Genomic DNA, 17,724 nt, shown 5'->3' with positions numbered 1-17,724 from the left:
TTTTTATTGAATAATTGCAAATTATTTTCTGAAAGTGTCGGATTGTTTTTCTGCCAGCATTGCCAGTTTGCAGACCTTTGCATAGATCCTCCAACATTGAATTTACTCTCTTTTGCTATTTTAGGGAGGCCACTTGGCAAAGTGAATAGAGAGCTAGGCTCAGAGCCAGGTCTAAGTCCAAGACCCACCTCTCACAAGGCATAACTGTGTGATCTTGGACAAGTTACTTTACCTCTCTGTGCTCTGTTTTCTAAGACAATGAGTTATGGAGAAGGTGAAAATCAGCACTGACTGAGGAAATTCCTCACCTGGTGCTCCATGCACCAATGAACGCACAGGTCAAGTTCCTAGCCCTGTTAATGTGGTTTCCTCAGAGTTGTTTTAATGCATTTTTCTGATTATTAGCAAATTTGAACAATTTTGAAGATGGTTGACAGTTTAAATTTCTTCTTTCGAAAACTGTTCATATCTTTTGACTACTTTGTCTTTTGGTGAATAGCTCATAATTTTACATATGTAAAACGCTTTGCAAACCTTAAAGCCCAAAGTGCTAGTTTTTTTTTTTTTTTTATGATTACAGGTTCATGTCAGTTCCCTAGATTTTTGGATGCCAGAACCCCTCTCATCCTATCGTATTACCTCCTACCTTTCCAGTCTTCTCACACTTTATTCCCATCCACATACTCTGTGATCCAGGTGCAGTGGCCTCCTTGCTCTTCCTCATTCCATCCCCAAACTGAGCATTTCCACATTCTTCTAGAATGCTGGAATGCTCTCCTTCCTTATCTCTGCCTCCTGGATTCCCTCAAGTCTCAGCTAAAGTCTCCTGCAAGAAGAATTTCCAATCCCTCCTTAATCTTAATGCCTTCCCCTGAGACCATCCCCATTTTATTCTGTACAAGTCTTGTTTGTAAATCCAATCCATGTTCACATGTTGTCTCCTCCTGTAGACCGAGGGCTCTTTGAGAGCAAGAACTGGCTTTGCCTTTCCATCCACTTGTGCCTGGTATACAGTAGGTACTTAATAAATATTAGTTGGCTAAATTTTTTAAAATTAGCAGTAGGTCTGTGTAGTCCACCCGCCTTTCCTCTCTGTTTCTTGACTCATAGAATGTTTTTTTTGTTTCCTTTGCTTAACTCACATAAGAGTTTGGTATGGATGTGTGTGATCTCTTCCTACTATGCTTTTCCACATCCCTCTCTCTTCGTTGTCTGAGTGACCTTTATGATTTCAATATACATGTCATTTCATCTCCCTATGCTTCCTTTCCTTTCCTTTCTCTAGCATTCTGTCTGGTCAGCTTTCATGAGGAGGGACTATCAAGGGACAATAGAATTGTTTTATCTTTCTAGGATGTAAACAGTGATTCAGCTTTTAATTTTTGTTACTTAGTCTAATCAACAAGCATTTATTATGGGCCTACTTTGTGGCAGACCATGTATTAAGCCCTAGAGATATAAAGAAAGGCAAAAACTATCCCTGCACTTCAGGAACTCAGTCTAATGGGGGAGATCATATACAAACAACTATGTGCAAACAAGATACATACAAAATCAGTTGGAGATAATCACAATGGAAAGGCACTAGAATTAAGAAGGGGCCTAGAAAGATTTCATGCATAAGGAAGATTTTAGCTGAGACCTGAAGGAAGCTAGGAAATAGAAATGAAAAGGTTGAGAATTCCAGGTATCTGTGGGACACCCCTTTGACAGTACATAAAGTAAGGAGACAGTGTTTTCTTTGAGGAATAATAGCAAGGAATCCAGTGTCACTGGATCATAAGAGTATGTGGAGGGGAGTAGGCTATAAGAAAACTGGAAAAGTAGGGAAGGGTCAGGTTGCGAAGAGCTTTAAAAAACAAAAACTGGATCTTCTATTTAATCCTGAAGGTACTAGGGTAATAAGAAGCCATTGGAGTTTATTGAATTAGGGGAGAGGGCAGAAGGAAGGGTTAACATCATTAGACCTGTTCTTTAGGAAGATCACTTTGGCTGAAGGCTGAGAGACAAACCAGAACATATTTCGGTAGGCCAGGCATGAGGTGAGGACCTGTGCCAGGGCAGTGGCAGTGACAGAGGAGAGAAGGAGGCATATAGGAGAAATGTTAAGAAGGTTGAAATGACAGAACTTGGCAAGAGATTGGGTATGGAGGGTGAGAGATAAGTTGAAGATGATGTCTAGCCTGGGTACCTAAGAGTATGGATGATAGTGCCCTCAACAGTACTGGGGAAGTTTAGAAGATGGGGAAGGTTTTGGGGAGATAATAATGAGTCCAATTTTGGACGAGTTGAGTTTAAAAAGTCTGTAAGATGTCCAGGTCAAGATGCAGTTGGAGATGTGAGGCTGGTTGTCAGGAGAGGCTGGATAAGTAGGTCTGAGAACCATCTTCTTAGAGACATTTGAACCCATGGGAGTCGATGAGATCACCAAGTGAAATAGTAGAGAGGGAGAAAAGAAGAGGGCCCAGGAGAGAACCATGGAGGCCCCCATGGTTAGGGGGTCTGACCTAGATGAAGATACAGCAAAGGAGACTGAGGGGTGGCCAGAGAGAACCAGGAGAGAATAGTGTCTCAAAAGCCTAGAGAAAAGGGAATATTCCAGAAGAGAGTGAAGAGAAATGTTATAGGTTGCAGAGGAGTCAAGAAGGATGAGAATTGAGAAAAGACCCTTAGATTTGGTGATTAAGAGATTATTGGTAACTTTGGAGAAAGGAGTTTCAATTGATTTATGAAATTGGAAGCACAATTGCAGTAAGAAAAGAATCAATCAGAATAAATAAACATTTATTAAGTGCCTACTGTGTGTCAGGCACTGGGCTAAGTGCAGAGGATACAAAGAAAGTCCTAAGACAGTCCCTGCCCTCAAGGAGCTCCTAGTCTAATGGAGGAAGACAACACTTAAAAAGACAATGAAAAGCTGGATGGGGGCAGAGGGAAGAGGGACAGACGTTACCTGGCACAGGAGCATGATGGGAAATGATCTAAGGAGATGTGAGTTTCCAAGTTGATTTCATCTTGCAGAATGCTGAGTTTCTGGGGATGATAAAGTCCAGGAAAGTAGCCAGGTGAGAAATGAGGAGAATTCCCTGGATGGCATCCTTCAATACTGGAGCACCTGAGAGGGGTGCTATAATCCTCTAATGTCCATCCTTCTCCCTCTCCAATCGTGGGGGAGAATGAGAGTGATAGGCACTGATTATAAATCGTCTTTTTAAGGAGTTTACCACAAAAGGGAGAGAGATATAGGACAATAGCTAGCAAGGATGGCCCAAATTAAGTGAGAGGTTTTTCATAGTGGTGGAGACCCAGACAATAGGGAAGCAGCTAGTAAACAGGAAGAAATTGATGGTTAGTGAGAGAAAGGAAGTCCTAGAGGAGGTAGCCTGCTGGAGAAGAAAGAATGGAAAAGAATGGAATGTAATCTCGTGTGTGTAGAGGTGTCATATGACTTTTTGCAGGCATGAAAGAGGAGATAATGTGAGAAGACCCTTGAGGAATGTAAGAAGAGTTAGTTTAAGGGGAAAAGAGGGAGTTCTCAGCAAATGGCCTCAATTTTTTCAGTGAAATATGAAGCAAAGTTTTCATGCCTTGTGGATTTTTTTAAACCTTTATTTAGCTTCTTTTTGCCACTGATTTTGTATTTCAGAGAGACCTCTGACTTTCTCAGGAGAAATGAAAGCAAGCCATTAATTTTATTTAAAAGTCCACCTTTTTCACATAATACATTCTTTGCCAAATTAATTCTTCTTAGGTATGAGCTATCCCCACCCTCCCTTTTTTTTGTATATCACTCTTAACTTTTCTTTAGTTGTCTAAGAATTGATGAGTAAACCTGGCTGTTTCAAACTGGCAGTATTTGTATTCATTGTATCCTGCTGATAATTTGCTAGTGTTATCGACCCCCCAAAATTCTTGAGCTGCCTAAACATCCACATTCTGGGTGAGTTGAAGTTAGGAATTCTGTTGCACTATGCTTTTTCCAGGAATTCCAGTGCTCCTGGGCAATTTTCTTGTACTATGAAATACAGTATTCAGAATTTTAGTTTTATAATTTTTTTTGGAAGACCAATGATTCTCAAATTCTTTCACTCTGTCTTTAAGCTCAGTTTCTTTAATTTGTAGAGATCTCAAACATTCTTTAAAATTGTTCTTTTTCCCTTGTTCTCATTTATATCTGCATTTTTTGTCCTATCAGCCATTTTCTTTGATCGCAATGTATTCTGCTTCATTAAGATTTTCCATTTTCTGTACTGTCAGTATATTAAATGCTATATAATTATAGTTCACCTACATAATATTTTATGGTTTACAAAACATTTCATATACATTATCTTATTTGATGCTCACTGCAGTTCTCTTAATGTCTGTAGCATTAGCAAAATTATTACCATTTTAGAAATGAGGAAATTGAGGCCCAGAGAAATGAAGCCGTTTACTGGTTAACAGAAAGTAGTGGAGCTACGATTCAAACACATACAGTCTGCTCCAGATCCAGTGGTCTTTCTGCTATATCTGATATGATAGACACACAGTCCAACACCAGCCCTATTCTCAAAATCTTTCTAGAGCTTTTGGGTTACTAGCATAACCTTTGAAAAATCAGGATCCTCATTATACCATGATGAAACACTATGGGAGAATTTTAGTGCCTGCTCAAGAATTTTAATGAAACGACCAAGTACTATGATAAAGGTTCTTTGCCCTTCAGCAAACTTACGAGATAGTAACTTCTAATGGTTTCCTGTTGCCTTCAAGATAAAGTCTGATTTACTGCTTCCTAATAGGAACTCTTCATTCCAGTCAGGAAGGTCTTCTGAACATGACATGTTCATTGTACCATTCTAAGACAACTTCCATGCAGTTCTCACCTGAAATGCCCTGCCTTCTTCCCTCTGTGTTTCTAAATCCTACTCGTCCTTCAAGGTACAACTCAAGTCCCACCATTCATGAAACCTTTTCTGAAGCATTTGAAGAACTGTAATAGGGAAGAAAGAGTTGTCCTATTCTATGTACTTAGCTCTGGAGAACTACGAATAACCGAGTGGAACCTGCTGCTTAAGGAAGTAGAGAGTTCCTCATCCCCAGGAGTCTTCAAGCTGAATTTGGAAGGGAGTTTTTCAGGAATATTTTAGAGGCAATTCCTGCTTAGATATAGATTCAGCCTTTGAGATTTGTTTCATCTCTGAGATTCTGTGGTTCTGTGATTAAACTTTCTTGGTCCAATCTATTATAATTGCTTTTGATGATGTTGCCATAGAATTTAAACTTCCTTAAGCACCAGAAATAAAATTGACTTTACTACCTTTACAGAGATTTCATGGAGACAAATTTAAGGAAAATTACTCTGGAGAATGCAGAGAATGCATCAGTCAAGTGACCTTTCATGCAATTGGAAACTGAGTATGTCAGTGATAGGTAACACCTTTTTCATTTGTTTTCTGGATATAGTAACTTTCTTTGCACTTGATGTCATTCCATATACAGTTATACTCCAAAGAAGGAGGATTATTTTCATTTTCTAGACATTTGATAATATTTTGTGTAAATTATCCACTGCTAAAGGTATAGATTTTCTTCTGTTGCATTTCACTTGGTTGTCATCTTTTTTAGCTGTCTTGTATGACCTATTTTAACAGACTTGCAGTTATTAAATATTAGGGTTATTTTTACATTTGTTACAAAGCAGAACTGTTTTACTTTCATAATTTTAGAGGTTTTGGTGTTTTCCATTTTTCCCCCTGCTTATTAGCATAAGTATGATTTTATTTGTCTGAGGTCCTATTACCAAGTTACCATGCCAAATGATGTTTTTAGACAATTGAAAATGACACTATATTGAAATTTTAACTTCTTTCTTCAATCTGACAACCTTATTAAGCATAGGACCTTTGCTGGGGTATATTTCTTCAGTTCAATGGTAAATACATCCTGTGTACAATTTTAATTTGATTTTAAGTTTGACCATAAAAAGATTTGTAAGAATAATTTTTATTACAAACTTATCTACTTAATATCCCCAAACTTTTGGATACACAAAAGCTATAACAGTGAGCATACATAAAATTGTTAACTTCCATAATTTATATGTTTAACAGAGTTATAATGAATGACCTTAACAAAGTAACGTTGAACTTGTCCTGCTTGCTCTTCTGTCCTCCCCCTACTGATGTACTGCATGATTTCTAGATTTTGTCTGGTGTTTTTATTGGTTAGACTCCTAACATCAAAGTCCCTGCAATAGGAGAAGTAACACTAAAGAAAATAGAAGAAGGGCAGCTGAGTCCAACCAAGAGCGTATGTCCATGCTGGAGGCAAAAATGGGTCAAGCTTATTGAGACGTTTTAAGATTTTTCAAAAAAGGAGAAGGTGCTAAAAAACAGGAAAGAAAATCAGAGATACTGCTGGAAAATGGTGACTGAGAGGACATCAATAACTCCTGACCCATATGCCAACTTCTCACCTCAATTAAATCTTTATGAGAAAAATCTTATTAATATATCTAAGAGTATCCGTGATGAAAATAAGAAAAGAGAAAACAAGCAGGCTTTTTACAAGTGATATTCTGTAAGAGACCATATCTTTATAGTCACACAATTGATTAACAGGTACAGAGAATACAAGATTCCACTGCTTGTTGTTGATTGACTATTAAAAAAGCATTAAATCCAGTGGAAAAAAATGTACCCTTAAGTGTGCTCTGTCTTTTTTCTTTTTTTTCTTTTTCTGCTCCCCTCTCTGATCTGCTATGGAAGTGTAATGGCCATTCATGGTCTGATTCCAATATTAATCAGCATGGAAGTTTTTACCTAGTCTGTTTTTCTGACCTCAGTTGGTTTGCCCTTCCTTAGGCAGCCCTCTACACCTAGGGTCTCACCATGTTGGTTCCAGACTTAGCATGGTCACCTAATCAATTTTAGCCCTGCTGCAGCTCAGAACTCCCAAACTCAAGAGAACTTCTCATCTCAGCCTCCCCCAGCCACAAGGACTACAGATATGAGCCACTATGCCTGACTAAAGGTGCCTTTTCTTCATAGTGTCTCCCATGCCCATATTAAGATTATATAAGATTCCTTGATAGATGCTATAGCAAAAATTTTGCTCAACAGCCTTTTCCTTATTTATAGCAAATCAAGAATGAAACTGGACAGCATGATTGACAGTGTTATTTGTCACTATCATGGAGGATATCCAGAATATAATCCAAATTGAAGAGGTATTCCCCATAGATACTGAGGTCCTTTGGACTTTTCTGTTTATAAACAGCACAATATGTAACATTACAAAACTTCCTAAATGGGATCCCAAAATCCTCCAAAAGCATTTGTTAATTCATACACACACACACACACACACACACACACACACACACACACCCCACCACCACCAAAGCAATAAATAATACTTTTTGTCCTGGTATTTGTGGGCATTTGAATAGACAGTATGTACTGATAGACCATGGAACAGGTCCATCAGTATATACTGAGTCTTTTGAATAAACATTGCACATGAATAGTAAACTAAGCTTATCATTTTATAGACATAAGAGCAGATTCAATTGTATCTGGGGAATTGGTGCTCTCAGTGATCCCAAATTTTTATTCTTGAAAGTAAAATCTATCTTTTTAATATATACTCCTGATATTGCTACATGGCTGTGAATCAGAGAATGACAAAATCGTTGAAAGAATCATCATTTATTTACTTATCTGTATATGTAGTGTCTCCAGATAGAACGTAAGCCACTTAGGTTGGAGAACATTTTCGTTTTTTGTCTTTCCATCCCTTAGTGTTTATCATAGTCCCTGGCACATAGTAGGTGCTTGATAAATGCTTGCTGAATCAAAGTTGCAGGCCACCCAAAGGTCATTGGAGAGGTACGTAGTAAGCAAAAATAGATGGCAACAAATCACCAGCAATGAATTGTGCTCACAGTCCATAAAACATCTCATTAAAGGGTTATATCACTAAAATAGGAGATAGGCAGAGTGGTAATTTAACAAGAGTGAAGGAAAACACATGGGGACCATCTATATACTATTTATTGTCCATGTAACATCAAGACACTCAGCACCCCAGCACATTGGATAGATTCCCCATAGAGGATTTATAGAAAGATACAGTTAAGTGTTACATAGGATAAGAAATCATGGATGAGTTTTGCTTTACGTCGTTGGAGGGAATGCCCACAGATCCACCAAAAGCATTACAATGATTACCCATGTATTTGTAATCAGTGTAGGTATTTTGATTCTACTTTTTCCACATTTTTTTAATCATGAATTGTCATCAACAAACAAACATGTACAGAAAGGAAAAAAGAGAATTATACGTGAATCCATGAATCCATGAATAAAGTCTTTATAATCATTATTTATTCTACATATCTTATAGTTTTCCTGACTCCAGACTGAGAGAGACAGACAGGGATATAGAAAGGAAGAGAGACAAGGGATAGGGTTCCCAAACAACAACAAAAAAAAGTTGGGGAGAAAGAGGACAGGATGTCAGGAGGGATCACAACCAGGACAGTTTTGAAGGTGGTAGTCTAAACTTTAAAAGGAATGGAAGTTCTACATACTAGATGTGTAGTTTTATGTGTAGTCTTTTTATTTTACAGTGTATATGGAAATGCTCATTTTATGTGGTTTTTGTTAAATGAAAAATAGTTAAAAAGAAAAAAGTTACTTGAATCAGTTTGGTTTTTTTTTTGCCTTATGTTTTGATAGGAGACTACTGAAATCTGTGGTATATACATTTAAGAAATGGATTGGGACCAACTAGAATTGAATCCTAAAGTTATCACTGCTGTTAAGAAAGGTAATTTTAGATGACTTGTAAGCGCAAAAAGACATTTTTAACAATTGGTGTGAGAATGAGTTCGTATTCCAATTGTCTTTCTAAATTGCTAATTAAAATCTACAAAAAGAATTTTTGTTCTGACAATTGTTTTGATTCCCCTTGCTGTATTTGTGCTCTTCATTTCAGCTAAACTAAAATCAATAAAGGAAGTTTTGCACCTTTCTGGACCAGATCTGCAGAGACTAACAAAACTGTCCAGCATTGATGTCCAGCATTTATTGAAAACAGTCTCATTAGCACTAAGGAACAACTGTGTTCTGACAGGTAACAACAGAATGAGAAAATTTTGCTTGGCACTTTTTTTTTTTGAGGTGATAAATTGCGTAGAAGTTCATTAATACCAATGTGAATCCTGGGGTCGCTACTGACACTGAATTAAAGTCATTCTGTCATAAATAAAATTAGAGTCTTCCTTCATGTTTCAAAATCTGCATAATTGCCTGTATCAGAGAAAAAGAATGTTGATTTTAATGCTGAGGCTGGTAGGTAGCAGAGTTGGGAGGGTACTGGACCTGGATTCAGTAAGAACTAAGTTCAAATCAAGCCCAGGACACTCATAGTCCTATGACACTGGGCCAATCATGTACTCTCTGGCTGCCTCAATATCTTTGTCTATAAAATGGGGATGATAGAAACTACTTTCCGGGGTTGTTGTGAGGATAAAATAACTTCACAAAGCATTAAAGCGCTATATACATGTTAGCTATTGTGGTCGTTTTCATTTACTTTTTTAAAGTTTCATTCTTTTTGGTTACATTTTAAGTTCCAAACTGTCTCCTTCCTCCCTCTCTACCCTGCACTAGAGAAGACCACCACTTGACTCAGATGTAGGCATGTGCGTGTATGTGTGTGTGTGTGTGTGTGTGTGTGTGTGTGTGTGTGTGTGTAAAACCATACTCTGCATGCTTCTGTCTGCCAGTTCTTTCTCTGGGGTTGGGATAGCATCTTTCTTTGTTCATAGGTCCTTTGGAGTTGATTTGAGTATTTATAATATTCAGAATAACTTAGTTATTCAGAGTTATTCTTTGAACAATGTTGCTGTTACTGTATATAACATTCTCTTGGTTCTGCTCATGTCAATCTTCATTATTTCATGCAAGTCTTTCCATGTTTTCCTAAAGTCACCAAGCTCATCATCTCTTACAGCACAATAGTATTCCATCACAATCACATACCACAGCTTGTTTAGCCATTCCCCAGTTGACGGGCATCCCCTCAATTTCTAGTTCTTTCCCACCACAAAAATAAAGCTGCTATAAATATTTTAGAACATGTAGCTTCTTTTCCTTTTTTTTTTTTTCTGATCACCTTGAAAAATAGACCTAATCGTGGTATTGTTGGGTCAAGGGGTATGCACAGTTTTGTAATTCTTTGGGCATAATTTCAGATTGTTCTCTAGAATGGTTAGACCCATTCATGGTTTTACCAACCGTGTATTGCTGGCCCAATTTTTCCATATCCCTGACTCAGTAATTAAGGCGGGGCTTTTTGTTGTTCTTCTCTTAAGTGCCTTTAATGATTCTGGCCTTTGTTTGAATGGGGCAGATAAAGTGGGATCTCTTCTTGGAATGTTTCTCAGCACTAAGACAATCAGGAGTCATTGACTATATTGTGGTACTAGGCATTAACTTTCCCACACCCTAAATGGGATTTTTCACTGTTCTTTGTTTGAGTGCTTCTCAGCACTGAGGTAATCAAGTACCCCAAGGCCCTGAGACAGGTATATAAGATCCTAGGTTGACTTTTAGGGGCTCTTAGTCACTGGAAGAGTGGCATGGGACTCTGGGCAAGCCATAGTAACTGCTCCTTGGCTTCGCTACCCCAGACCTGTTGGTTCTTTGGTAACTACGAATTGCGATTTAGTCTGTTTATATTGTGTATGTTTGTAATTTGTATTTGCTCTGAAGTTCAGGTTGCTGGCTTTTCCTCCTGAACTAAGTGAATGATATTCGTATGTTGGATTAAGTGGGATTGTTAACCATTAAAGTTACTTTCCTTAGTAAAGCAGATCGTAAGAACCTATGTTGGCAGCCCTTGTTGCTGGTCTTGTTGGGTCTTACACACCACAACAGCTGCTAGCAGATTGTTGCAACAATCCCCTCCAACATTTGTCATTTTCACCTTCTGTCACTTTAGCCAATTTGATAGGTGTGAGATGATATCTTAAAGTTAAGTTCTCTGTATATTTGACATATGAGACCTTTATCTGAAAATTTTTCCCAATTTTCTGCTTTTATGATCTTAGCTATACTGGTTTTATTTGTATAAAAACTTTTAAATATAATATAATCAAAATTATCCATTTTACATCTCACAATGCTCTCTATCTTGTTTATTCATAAACTGTCCTCTTCATAAATCTGATAGGTAATATGTACCATGTTCTTCTAATTTATTTATATCTCCCTTTATATCTAGGTCATGTATCCATTTGAATCTTATCTTGGTTAAATAGTGTAAGATATTGGTCTATACCCAGTTTCTTCCAGACTGCTTTCCAGTTTTCCCAACTTTTTTTTTTTTTTTTTTTTACCAATTAGTGAATTCTTATCCTAAAACCTTAAATCTTTACACTTGTCAAATACAAGGTTACTATAATAATTTACTACTGTATATTGTATGTTTACTCTGTTCCACTGATCCACCTTTCTTTTACTTAGCCAGTACAAGATAGTTTCGATAATCACTGCCTTATAATATAATTTAAGATCTGGTACTGCTAAACCACCTTCATTCACATTTTTTTTTCGTTGATTCCTTTGATATTCTTGACCTTTTGTTCTTCCTGATGAATTTTATTATTTTTTTTCTAGCTCAATAAAATAGTTCTTTGATAATTTAATTGGAATGGCCTTGAATAAGTAGATTAGGTAGAATTGTCATTTTTATTGTATTGGTTCTGCCCACCCATCAACAATTAATATTTCTTCAATTATTTAAGCCTCACTTTATATAAAAAGTGTTTTGGAATTATGTTCATGTAATTCCTGGATTTGTCTTGGCAGGTATACTCCCAAGTATTTTATTCTGTCTGCAGTTATTTTAAATTGGGTATCCCTTACTATCTCTTTCAGTTTTGTTGATAATATATAGAAATACTGATTATTTATGTGTTTATTTAATATACTGCTACTTTGCTAAAATTACTGTTTCAACTAGCATTTTAATTGAAAAAAATATATCATCCATATTGTCTGCAAAAAAAGATAATTTTATTATCTCATTGCCCATTCTGATTGCTTAAATTTCCCTTTCTTTTCTTATTACTCTGCTCGCATTTCTAATATTAGACTGAATAATGTTGGTGATAATGGACATTCTTGTTTCACTCCTGATCTTATCGGGAAGGCTTCTAGCTTATCCCCATTATAGATATTACTTGATGTTGGTTTTAAGTAGACACTTCTTATCCATTTATACCCTGTGCTTTGAAGTATTTTTAGTAGGAATGAATATTTAATTTTGTCAAAAACTTTCTGCATCTGTTGATAGAATTATATGCTTTTTGTTACTTTTATTATTGATATGATCGATTATGTTAATAGTTTTCCTTATGTTAAACCATCTCTGCACTCCTGGTGGAAATCACACTTAGTCACAAAGTACAATCTTTGTGATATATTGTTGTAGTCTCCTAGTAGTATTTTATTTCAGATTTTTGCAGCAATAGTCATCAGCGAAATTGGCCTATGATATTCTTTCTCCGTTTTTACTCTTCCTAGTTTAAGTATGGACACCATACTTGTTTCATAAAAGGAATTTGGTAGAACTCCTTTGCTTATTATTCTAAATGATTTATTTAATACTGGAATTAGTTGATCTTTAAATGTTTGGTAGGATTTGTAAATCTGTCTGGTCCTGATGGAAGCTCATTTATGGCCTATTCAATTTCATTTCTAAAATACATCTATTTAGATATTCTGTTTCCTTTTCCGTTAATCTGGGCAGTTTATATTTTTGTAAATTTTCATCCATTTCACTTAGATTGTTAAATTTTTTAGCATATAATCAGGCAAAATAACTCCTAATAATTACTTTCATTTAATCTTCATTAGCAGGATATTCACCCTTTTCATTTTTGGTATTAGGGATTTGATTTTCTCCTCTCTTTTTTAGTCATGTTAAACAATGGTGGATCTATTTTGTTTTTTCATGAAACCAGCTCTTAGTTTTATTTATTAATTCAGTGGTTTTCTTATTCAGTTTTATTAATCTCATCTTTAATTTTTAGGTTTTCCAATTTGACATTTAATTGGGGACTTTTTATTTGTTCTTTTTCTAGTTTTTTAAATTGCATATCCAATTCATTGGGCTGCTCTTTTTCTATTTTATTGATGTAACCATTTAGAGATAACAGATACGAATTTTCCTCCAAGAATTCTTTGTCAGCGTCCCATAGATTTTGGTATATTGTCTCATTATGATCATTTTCTTTAATAAAATTATTTATTGTATCTTTTGACTTGTTCTTTAACCCACTCGTTCTTTACAATTAGGTTATTTAGTCTCTAGTTAATTTTTAATCTGTGTTTTCATGGTCCCTTATTAAATATAATTTTCATTGCATTATGACCTGGAAAAGATGCATTTAATATTTCTGCTTTTCTGCATTTAATTATAAAGCTTTTGTGCTCTACCATCATTTTTTGTAAAGGCATTATGCATCTGAGAAAAAGGTATGTTCCTTTATACTCCCATTCAGTTCTTTCCAGATATCTATCATATCTAGCTTATCTAAGATTCTACGCATCTCCTTGATGTCTTTCTTACTTATATTTTTGTTAGATTTATGTAGTTCAGAGAGGGGAAGGTTGAAGTCCCCCACTACTATAGTTTTGCTGTCTGTTTCCACCTATAATTCATTTAGATTTTCCTTTAAAAATTTGGATGTTACACAGCATTTGGTGCATTTGGTTTTGACTTCTCTGTCTTTTTCTGAGCTTAAACCCAGATCTTCTCTCTCACCATAGTAGCTATCTATGGTCCAGTTCTTTCTCTTTTGCTTGCCTGTTTTTTTTAGTGGCTTATTTCTTGGCTATTAACTTTATGTTAGAGTCTTAAGGGGTGGGGGATAATGTCTCAAGCTTTAGGTTTTTTATCCTGTTGTTTTCTGAGCTCTGTCTGAGGCCCTGACCTCAGGTACCTCTCTCTCTGCCCCTAAACTGTGACCCAGGCCCCCAGCAATGCTATCACTGCAGACTTCTTACTCTCTCTGTAGGCCCTCCTTCTCCAAGCTTCAGGTCACTCCTCTGCTCTCTTCTTCCAGTGACCACAGCCTGCAGGGCCTTACCCCTCTGAGATCACACTTGCTGAATATGCTTGCTCCTCTTTGCCCACAGCCACAACCTAGAACCGCATCTGTCAGTGCACCTGGGCCTGCGTCCAATGCCCACTAGAGTAGGGCCCTGCAGCATCCCCTCGCCTACAGTGTCCCTGGGGTGAAAGTTCCTGAAGCTCAGGCCAAGGCTTGTTGTTAGTTGATTTGGTGGAATCTGCCTTGAGGTATCTGCACTTCAATCAGGCCAGATCACCACCCCAGAAGTCAGGTCTTTCCTAATATCCTCCCAAGTTATTTTAGGTTGGACAGCTGCTTTATTGCAACTTCTATTTATTTCTGTGGCTCTAATATTGACTTTGAAGTATTATTTTGAATTACTTGGGGGGGGGGGATTTGAGAAAGCCAGGTAATTTCCTCCTTTATTCCTCCATCTTCCCAGAATCCTTTCTATCGTCATTAACACTGCAACTATGATAACGATGACTGCTACTATTACACCAGGCACATCTCTGCCAGAAACAATTCTATTTGTCATTAATTTATATTTGTGTAGTTTTCAGCTTATAGAGAGATATGGCCTAAGTGGCATAGTCCCTCTGTCCTCTGATATAACTCTCCTCCAAGACAATGTCAAGTAACATTTATAAGAATCTTGAACTAGGAAAAGAGATCTTAAAATACAAACTAGGTTAATATTCCAGAATTGTTAAGTAACCAAGTCACTGTCATTCCTCCTGCACCATTTCCTTCACTCCAGGAGTTAAACTAAGGCACTTCCTACCTTCCATTGACATCTCAATCCTTTCTTGGTGGAGAAGAGTAGGTGCTAACAAACCAATCACTTAACCTGAACAGTGAAGAAGAGCTTGCCCTTAGTTGAGTCAGTGACCAAATCATTTCAGGGATGGGGAAATGAAATGATGTAAGGGAGACCAGTTATTCTTGTTAAAGGGTTTGGTACCACCCTTAGTCCATTTCCATAAGAAAAGTCTTTTTGTTCAAGGGATGTTTCTAAGCATTTGGGAAAGAGCTTTAGAGAAAAATATTATTTCCTAATATTTTCACTTTTACTAAATACCAAAAAGGAAGTTTTTTTTTTAAAATGGATGCTTCCACAGCATAACATTATGTCTATTTATCAGAGCAAACTAAGGTTCAGAGACCTGATTCATAAATCTAGTTCTAATCCTTGCCTTTATGCCACCTCCATATTATGTTAAATTAATTAGACTAGCTTTATAGGAATTTCTTCCCTACTTTCAAAATCTTAAAGTTTAACTTAGCAAGTATTGCCTGACATGATGGTGCAAGCCTATTATCCCTGTTCCTGGGGATGGCTGAGGCTAGGAGATTCCTTGCCCACTGGCGGGCAGAGCTACAACATGGCCTGGCTGACTAGGTGTCCCCCACGAAGTCTAGCGCTCTTATAGTGAGCCTTTAAGAGCAGAGGGACACTTGGCTGCCTCAGGAGGGGTAAACCAGCCAGATCAGAAATGGGGCAGTGGGATTGTGTTCAGAACTGCTGCAGTTGCAGACTGGACAAGATAGGAAGATCCTGTCTCAATGGCAACAACAGGAAAACACACCAAAAAATCAATTCAGCAAATACTTTTGGGTGCTGGCATTATAGGACTGTCATTGTTGGGGATGCAAAGATGAATGATTTTCTTCTCTCAAAGAACTTATAGTCTATTTGAGAAAGAAGCTATGCGCAAATAACTATGGTACAAGATAGTTCTGTACCTTTCTTGCTGTGTTCTCACATTTGTGTTTGGTCAGAGGAAAGAAAGATCACGTCTGACTCAGGGAATCCAGAAGGCTAATCAAGAAAAAGGTATATGAGCTGGACTTTAAGGATTGATAAGAATCAGAGAGGCAGTCCTGGTGGGAAAGAACCTTCTCAGCACATCATGAGGAAAGAAATGGAGACATTAAATTCTGAAATGTGTATAGGATCTTGGGGCATGTCTCTTAAAGTGATTCACTTATTAATAGGAGGCACTGTTCTTCATAGCAAAGACAGCATTACCATAGGCCACACATCATCAATCTGGATTCTCCCTGTCACAGACTTTGTGTGCAGTGTGATTGTGAGTGAGGTGCCTCTGCCACCTATGTCCTGCTACATTTCTCAGTGAGGTCCCATAACAGTCTGAATGAGTCAGCAGGGAGGGCATAGGTCTTCAGAGTCTGGTGGAGAGAACTGTAGCACCTCATGGAACTGCAGACCACCAACAGAAGTGTATATGAGGATAGTGTGGATCAGTGACAGGCAGAAGTGAAAATAAGGAATGAAGTAGAAAAGAGATGCCTCTTCTGTATAGAAAAGAAAAGTTGAAGAACAGTGCCATGAAGAGAGAAGCCAAACTACAAACGAGGAGAAACCCAGGGGCATTTTGTAAAGTGCACAATGTTGTGGTTTGTGTTGGCATCGTTCTGGTCTTCTGGCAGGTCCAGGTGGCCTGATGTTTCATGTTCTGTAGCACTTAGATGGTGCTTGACACATCATAGGCATTATCTAAGTGCTGATTCTTTTCCTTTCTCCTAGACCACATGGTTCCCCAGAGCATTCAGGGATTGTGATATTAATAATGTTAGCATCTTTTATGTTTTCATAACTATGTATAATTTTCAGAGTGCTTTCACCTCTGTTTGCTGAGAAGCAGCCTGGTATAGTAGAAGGAGCATCAGTCTTAAGTCAGAAGACCTGAGTTCAAGTTCTGGTTCTTGCACCAAACAAATCACTTACCTCTGTTTGCCTCCATTTCTTCATCTGTAAAATAGGGATGTAATGTTCCCATTACCTTCCTCGCTTTGTAAACCCTAAAACACTAAATAATATGAATTATTTTTATTTTTATTTGAACCTCTTACATTGTTGTTATTTAATATCTGAATCTTCCATTTGAACCAGCGGAAGTACAAAGGGAATCTTCACCCCCATTTCACAAATGTGAGATCTGAGATCGAGAAAGGCGAGGTGAGCTTCTTCTAGTGTAAATCCTTAAGGCCCCATAATTGTGCCAGTGAAGACTTTATTTTCACCTCTTGCCAATCACCCACCCACCTATAAATGCAGGTGATGATTCAGGGTTAAAAACATAGTTAACCACGTGATATAGTTAGGTAGGATGTGTATCGAATTAATGCCATTTCCACCTTGGTGTTCTCATTGTAACAAACAGAAACTTTAGGCGTATTCTCTTTCATGGTTGGTTATGTAAATTCCAAGGAGGGTCTCAGCTCCCGATAGTGTTCTAAGTGAATTAGTACCAAGCTATGCACAGAAGCAGCTTTTCTTTGTGCTAGATCAAACATACCGTTTCATCTTTCCTCTGACTTTATTTAACATTTTGTTTGTACCTCTCTGATTCCTTTCTGCACCATTTTATGTTGTAGTTATTTGTACATGGGTCATAAGCCCCCATCGTATTCAAGCACATAATAAGCACTTAAAGTGATGATGATTGGCTTTGAAAAAGCACCTTGTAATTTACAAAGTCCTTTATACACATTATCTCATTTAATCCCCACAATTTTGTGAGACAATGAGTACAAGTATTATTATGTCTATTTCATAGGTGAGG

At 37.3% G+C, this 17,724-nt stretch overlaps 1 protein-coding gene across 2 annotated transcripts in view; it reads left to right on the top strand.

Annotated features, from left to right (window-relative positions):
* XRCC3 (X-ray repair cross complementing 3) overlaps positions 1-17,724 on the top strand; it is a 47,892-nt gene that overhangs the window by 4,442 nt on the left and 25,726 nt on the right. For both annotated transcript variants that reach the window (XM_036748698.1, XM_036748699.1), the window contains exons 2-4: positions 5,311-5,415; positions 8,727-8,817; positions 8,986-9,123. In XM_036748698.1, the coding sequence (XP_036604593.1) occupies positions 8,763-8,817; positions 8,986-9,123 (193 nt within the window). In that variant the 5' untranslated portion in view covers positions 5,311-5,415; positions 8,727-8,762. The remainder of the gene's footprint in view (positions 1-5,310; positions 5,416-8,726; positions 8,818-8,985; positions 9,124-17,724) is intronic.

Source organism: Trichosurus vulpecula, chromosome 3, assembly GCF_011100635.1.
Source record: "Trichosurus vulpecula isolate mTriVul1 chromosome 3, mTriVul1.pri, whole genome shotgun sequence".
Taxonomy (NCBI): Eukaryota; Metazoa; Chordata; class Mammalia; order Diprotodontia; family Phalangeridae; genus Trichosurus; species Trichosurus vulpecula.
This window is presented reverse-complemented; position numbering and strand designations above follow the sequence as displayed.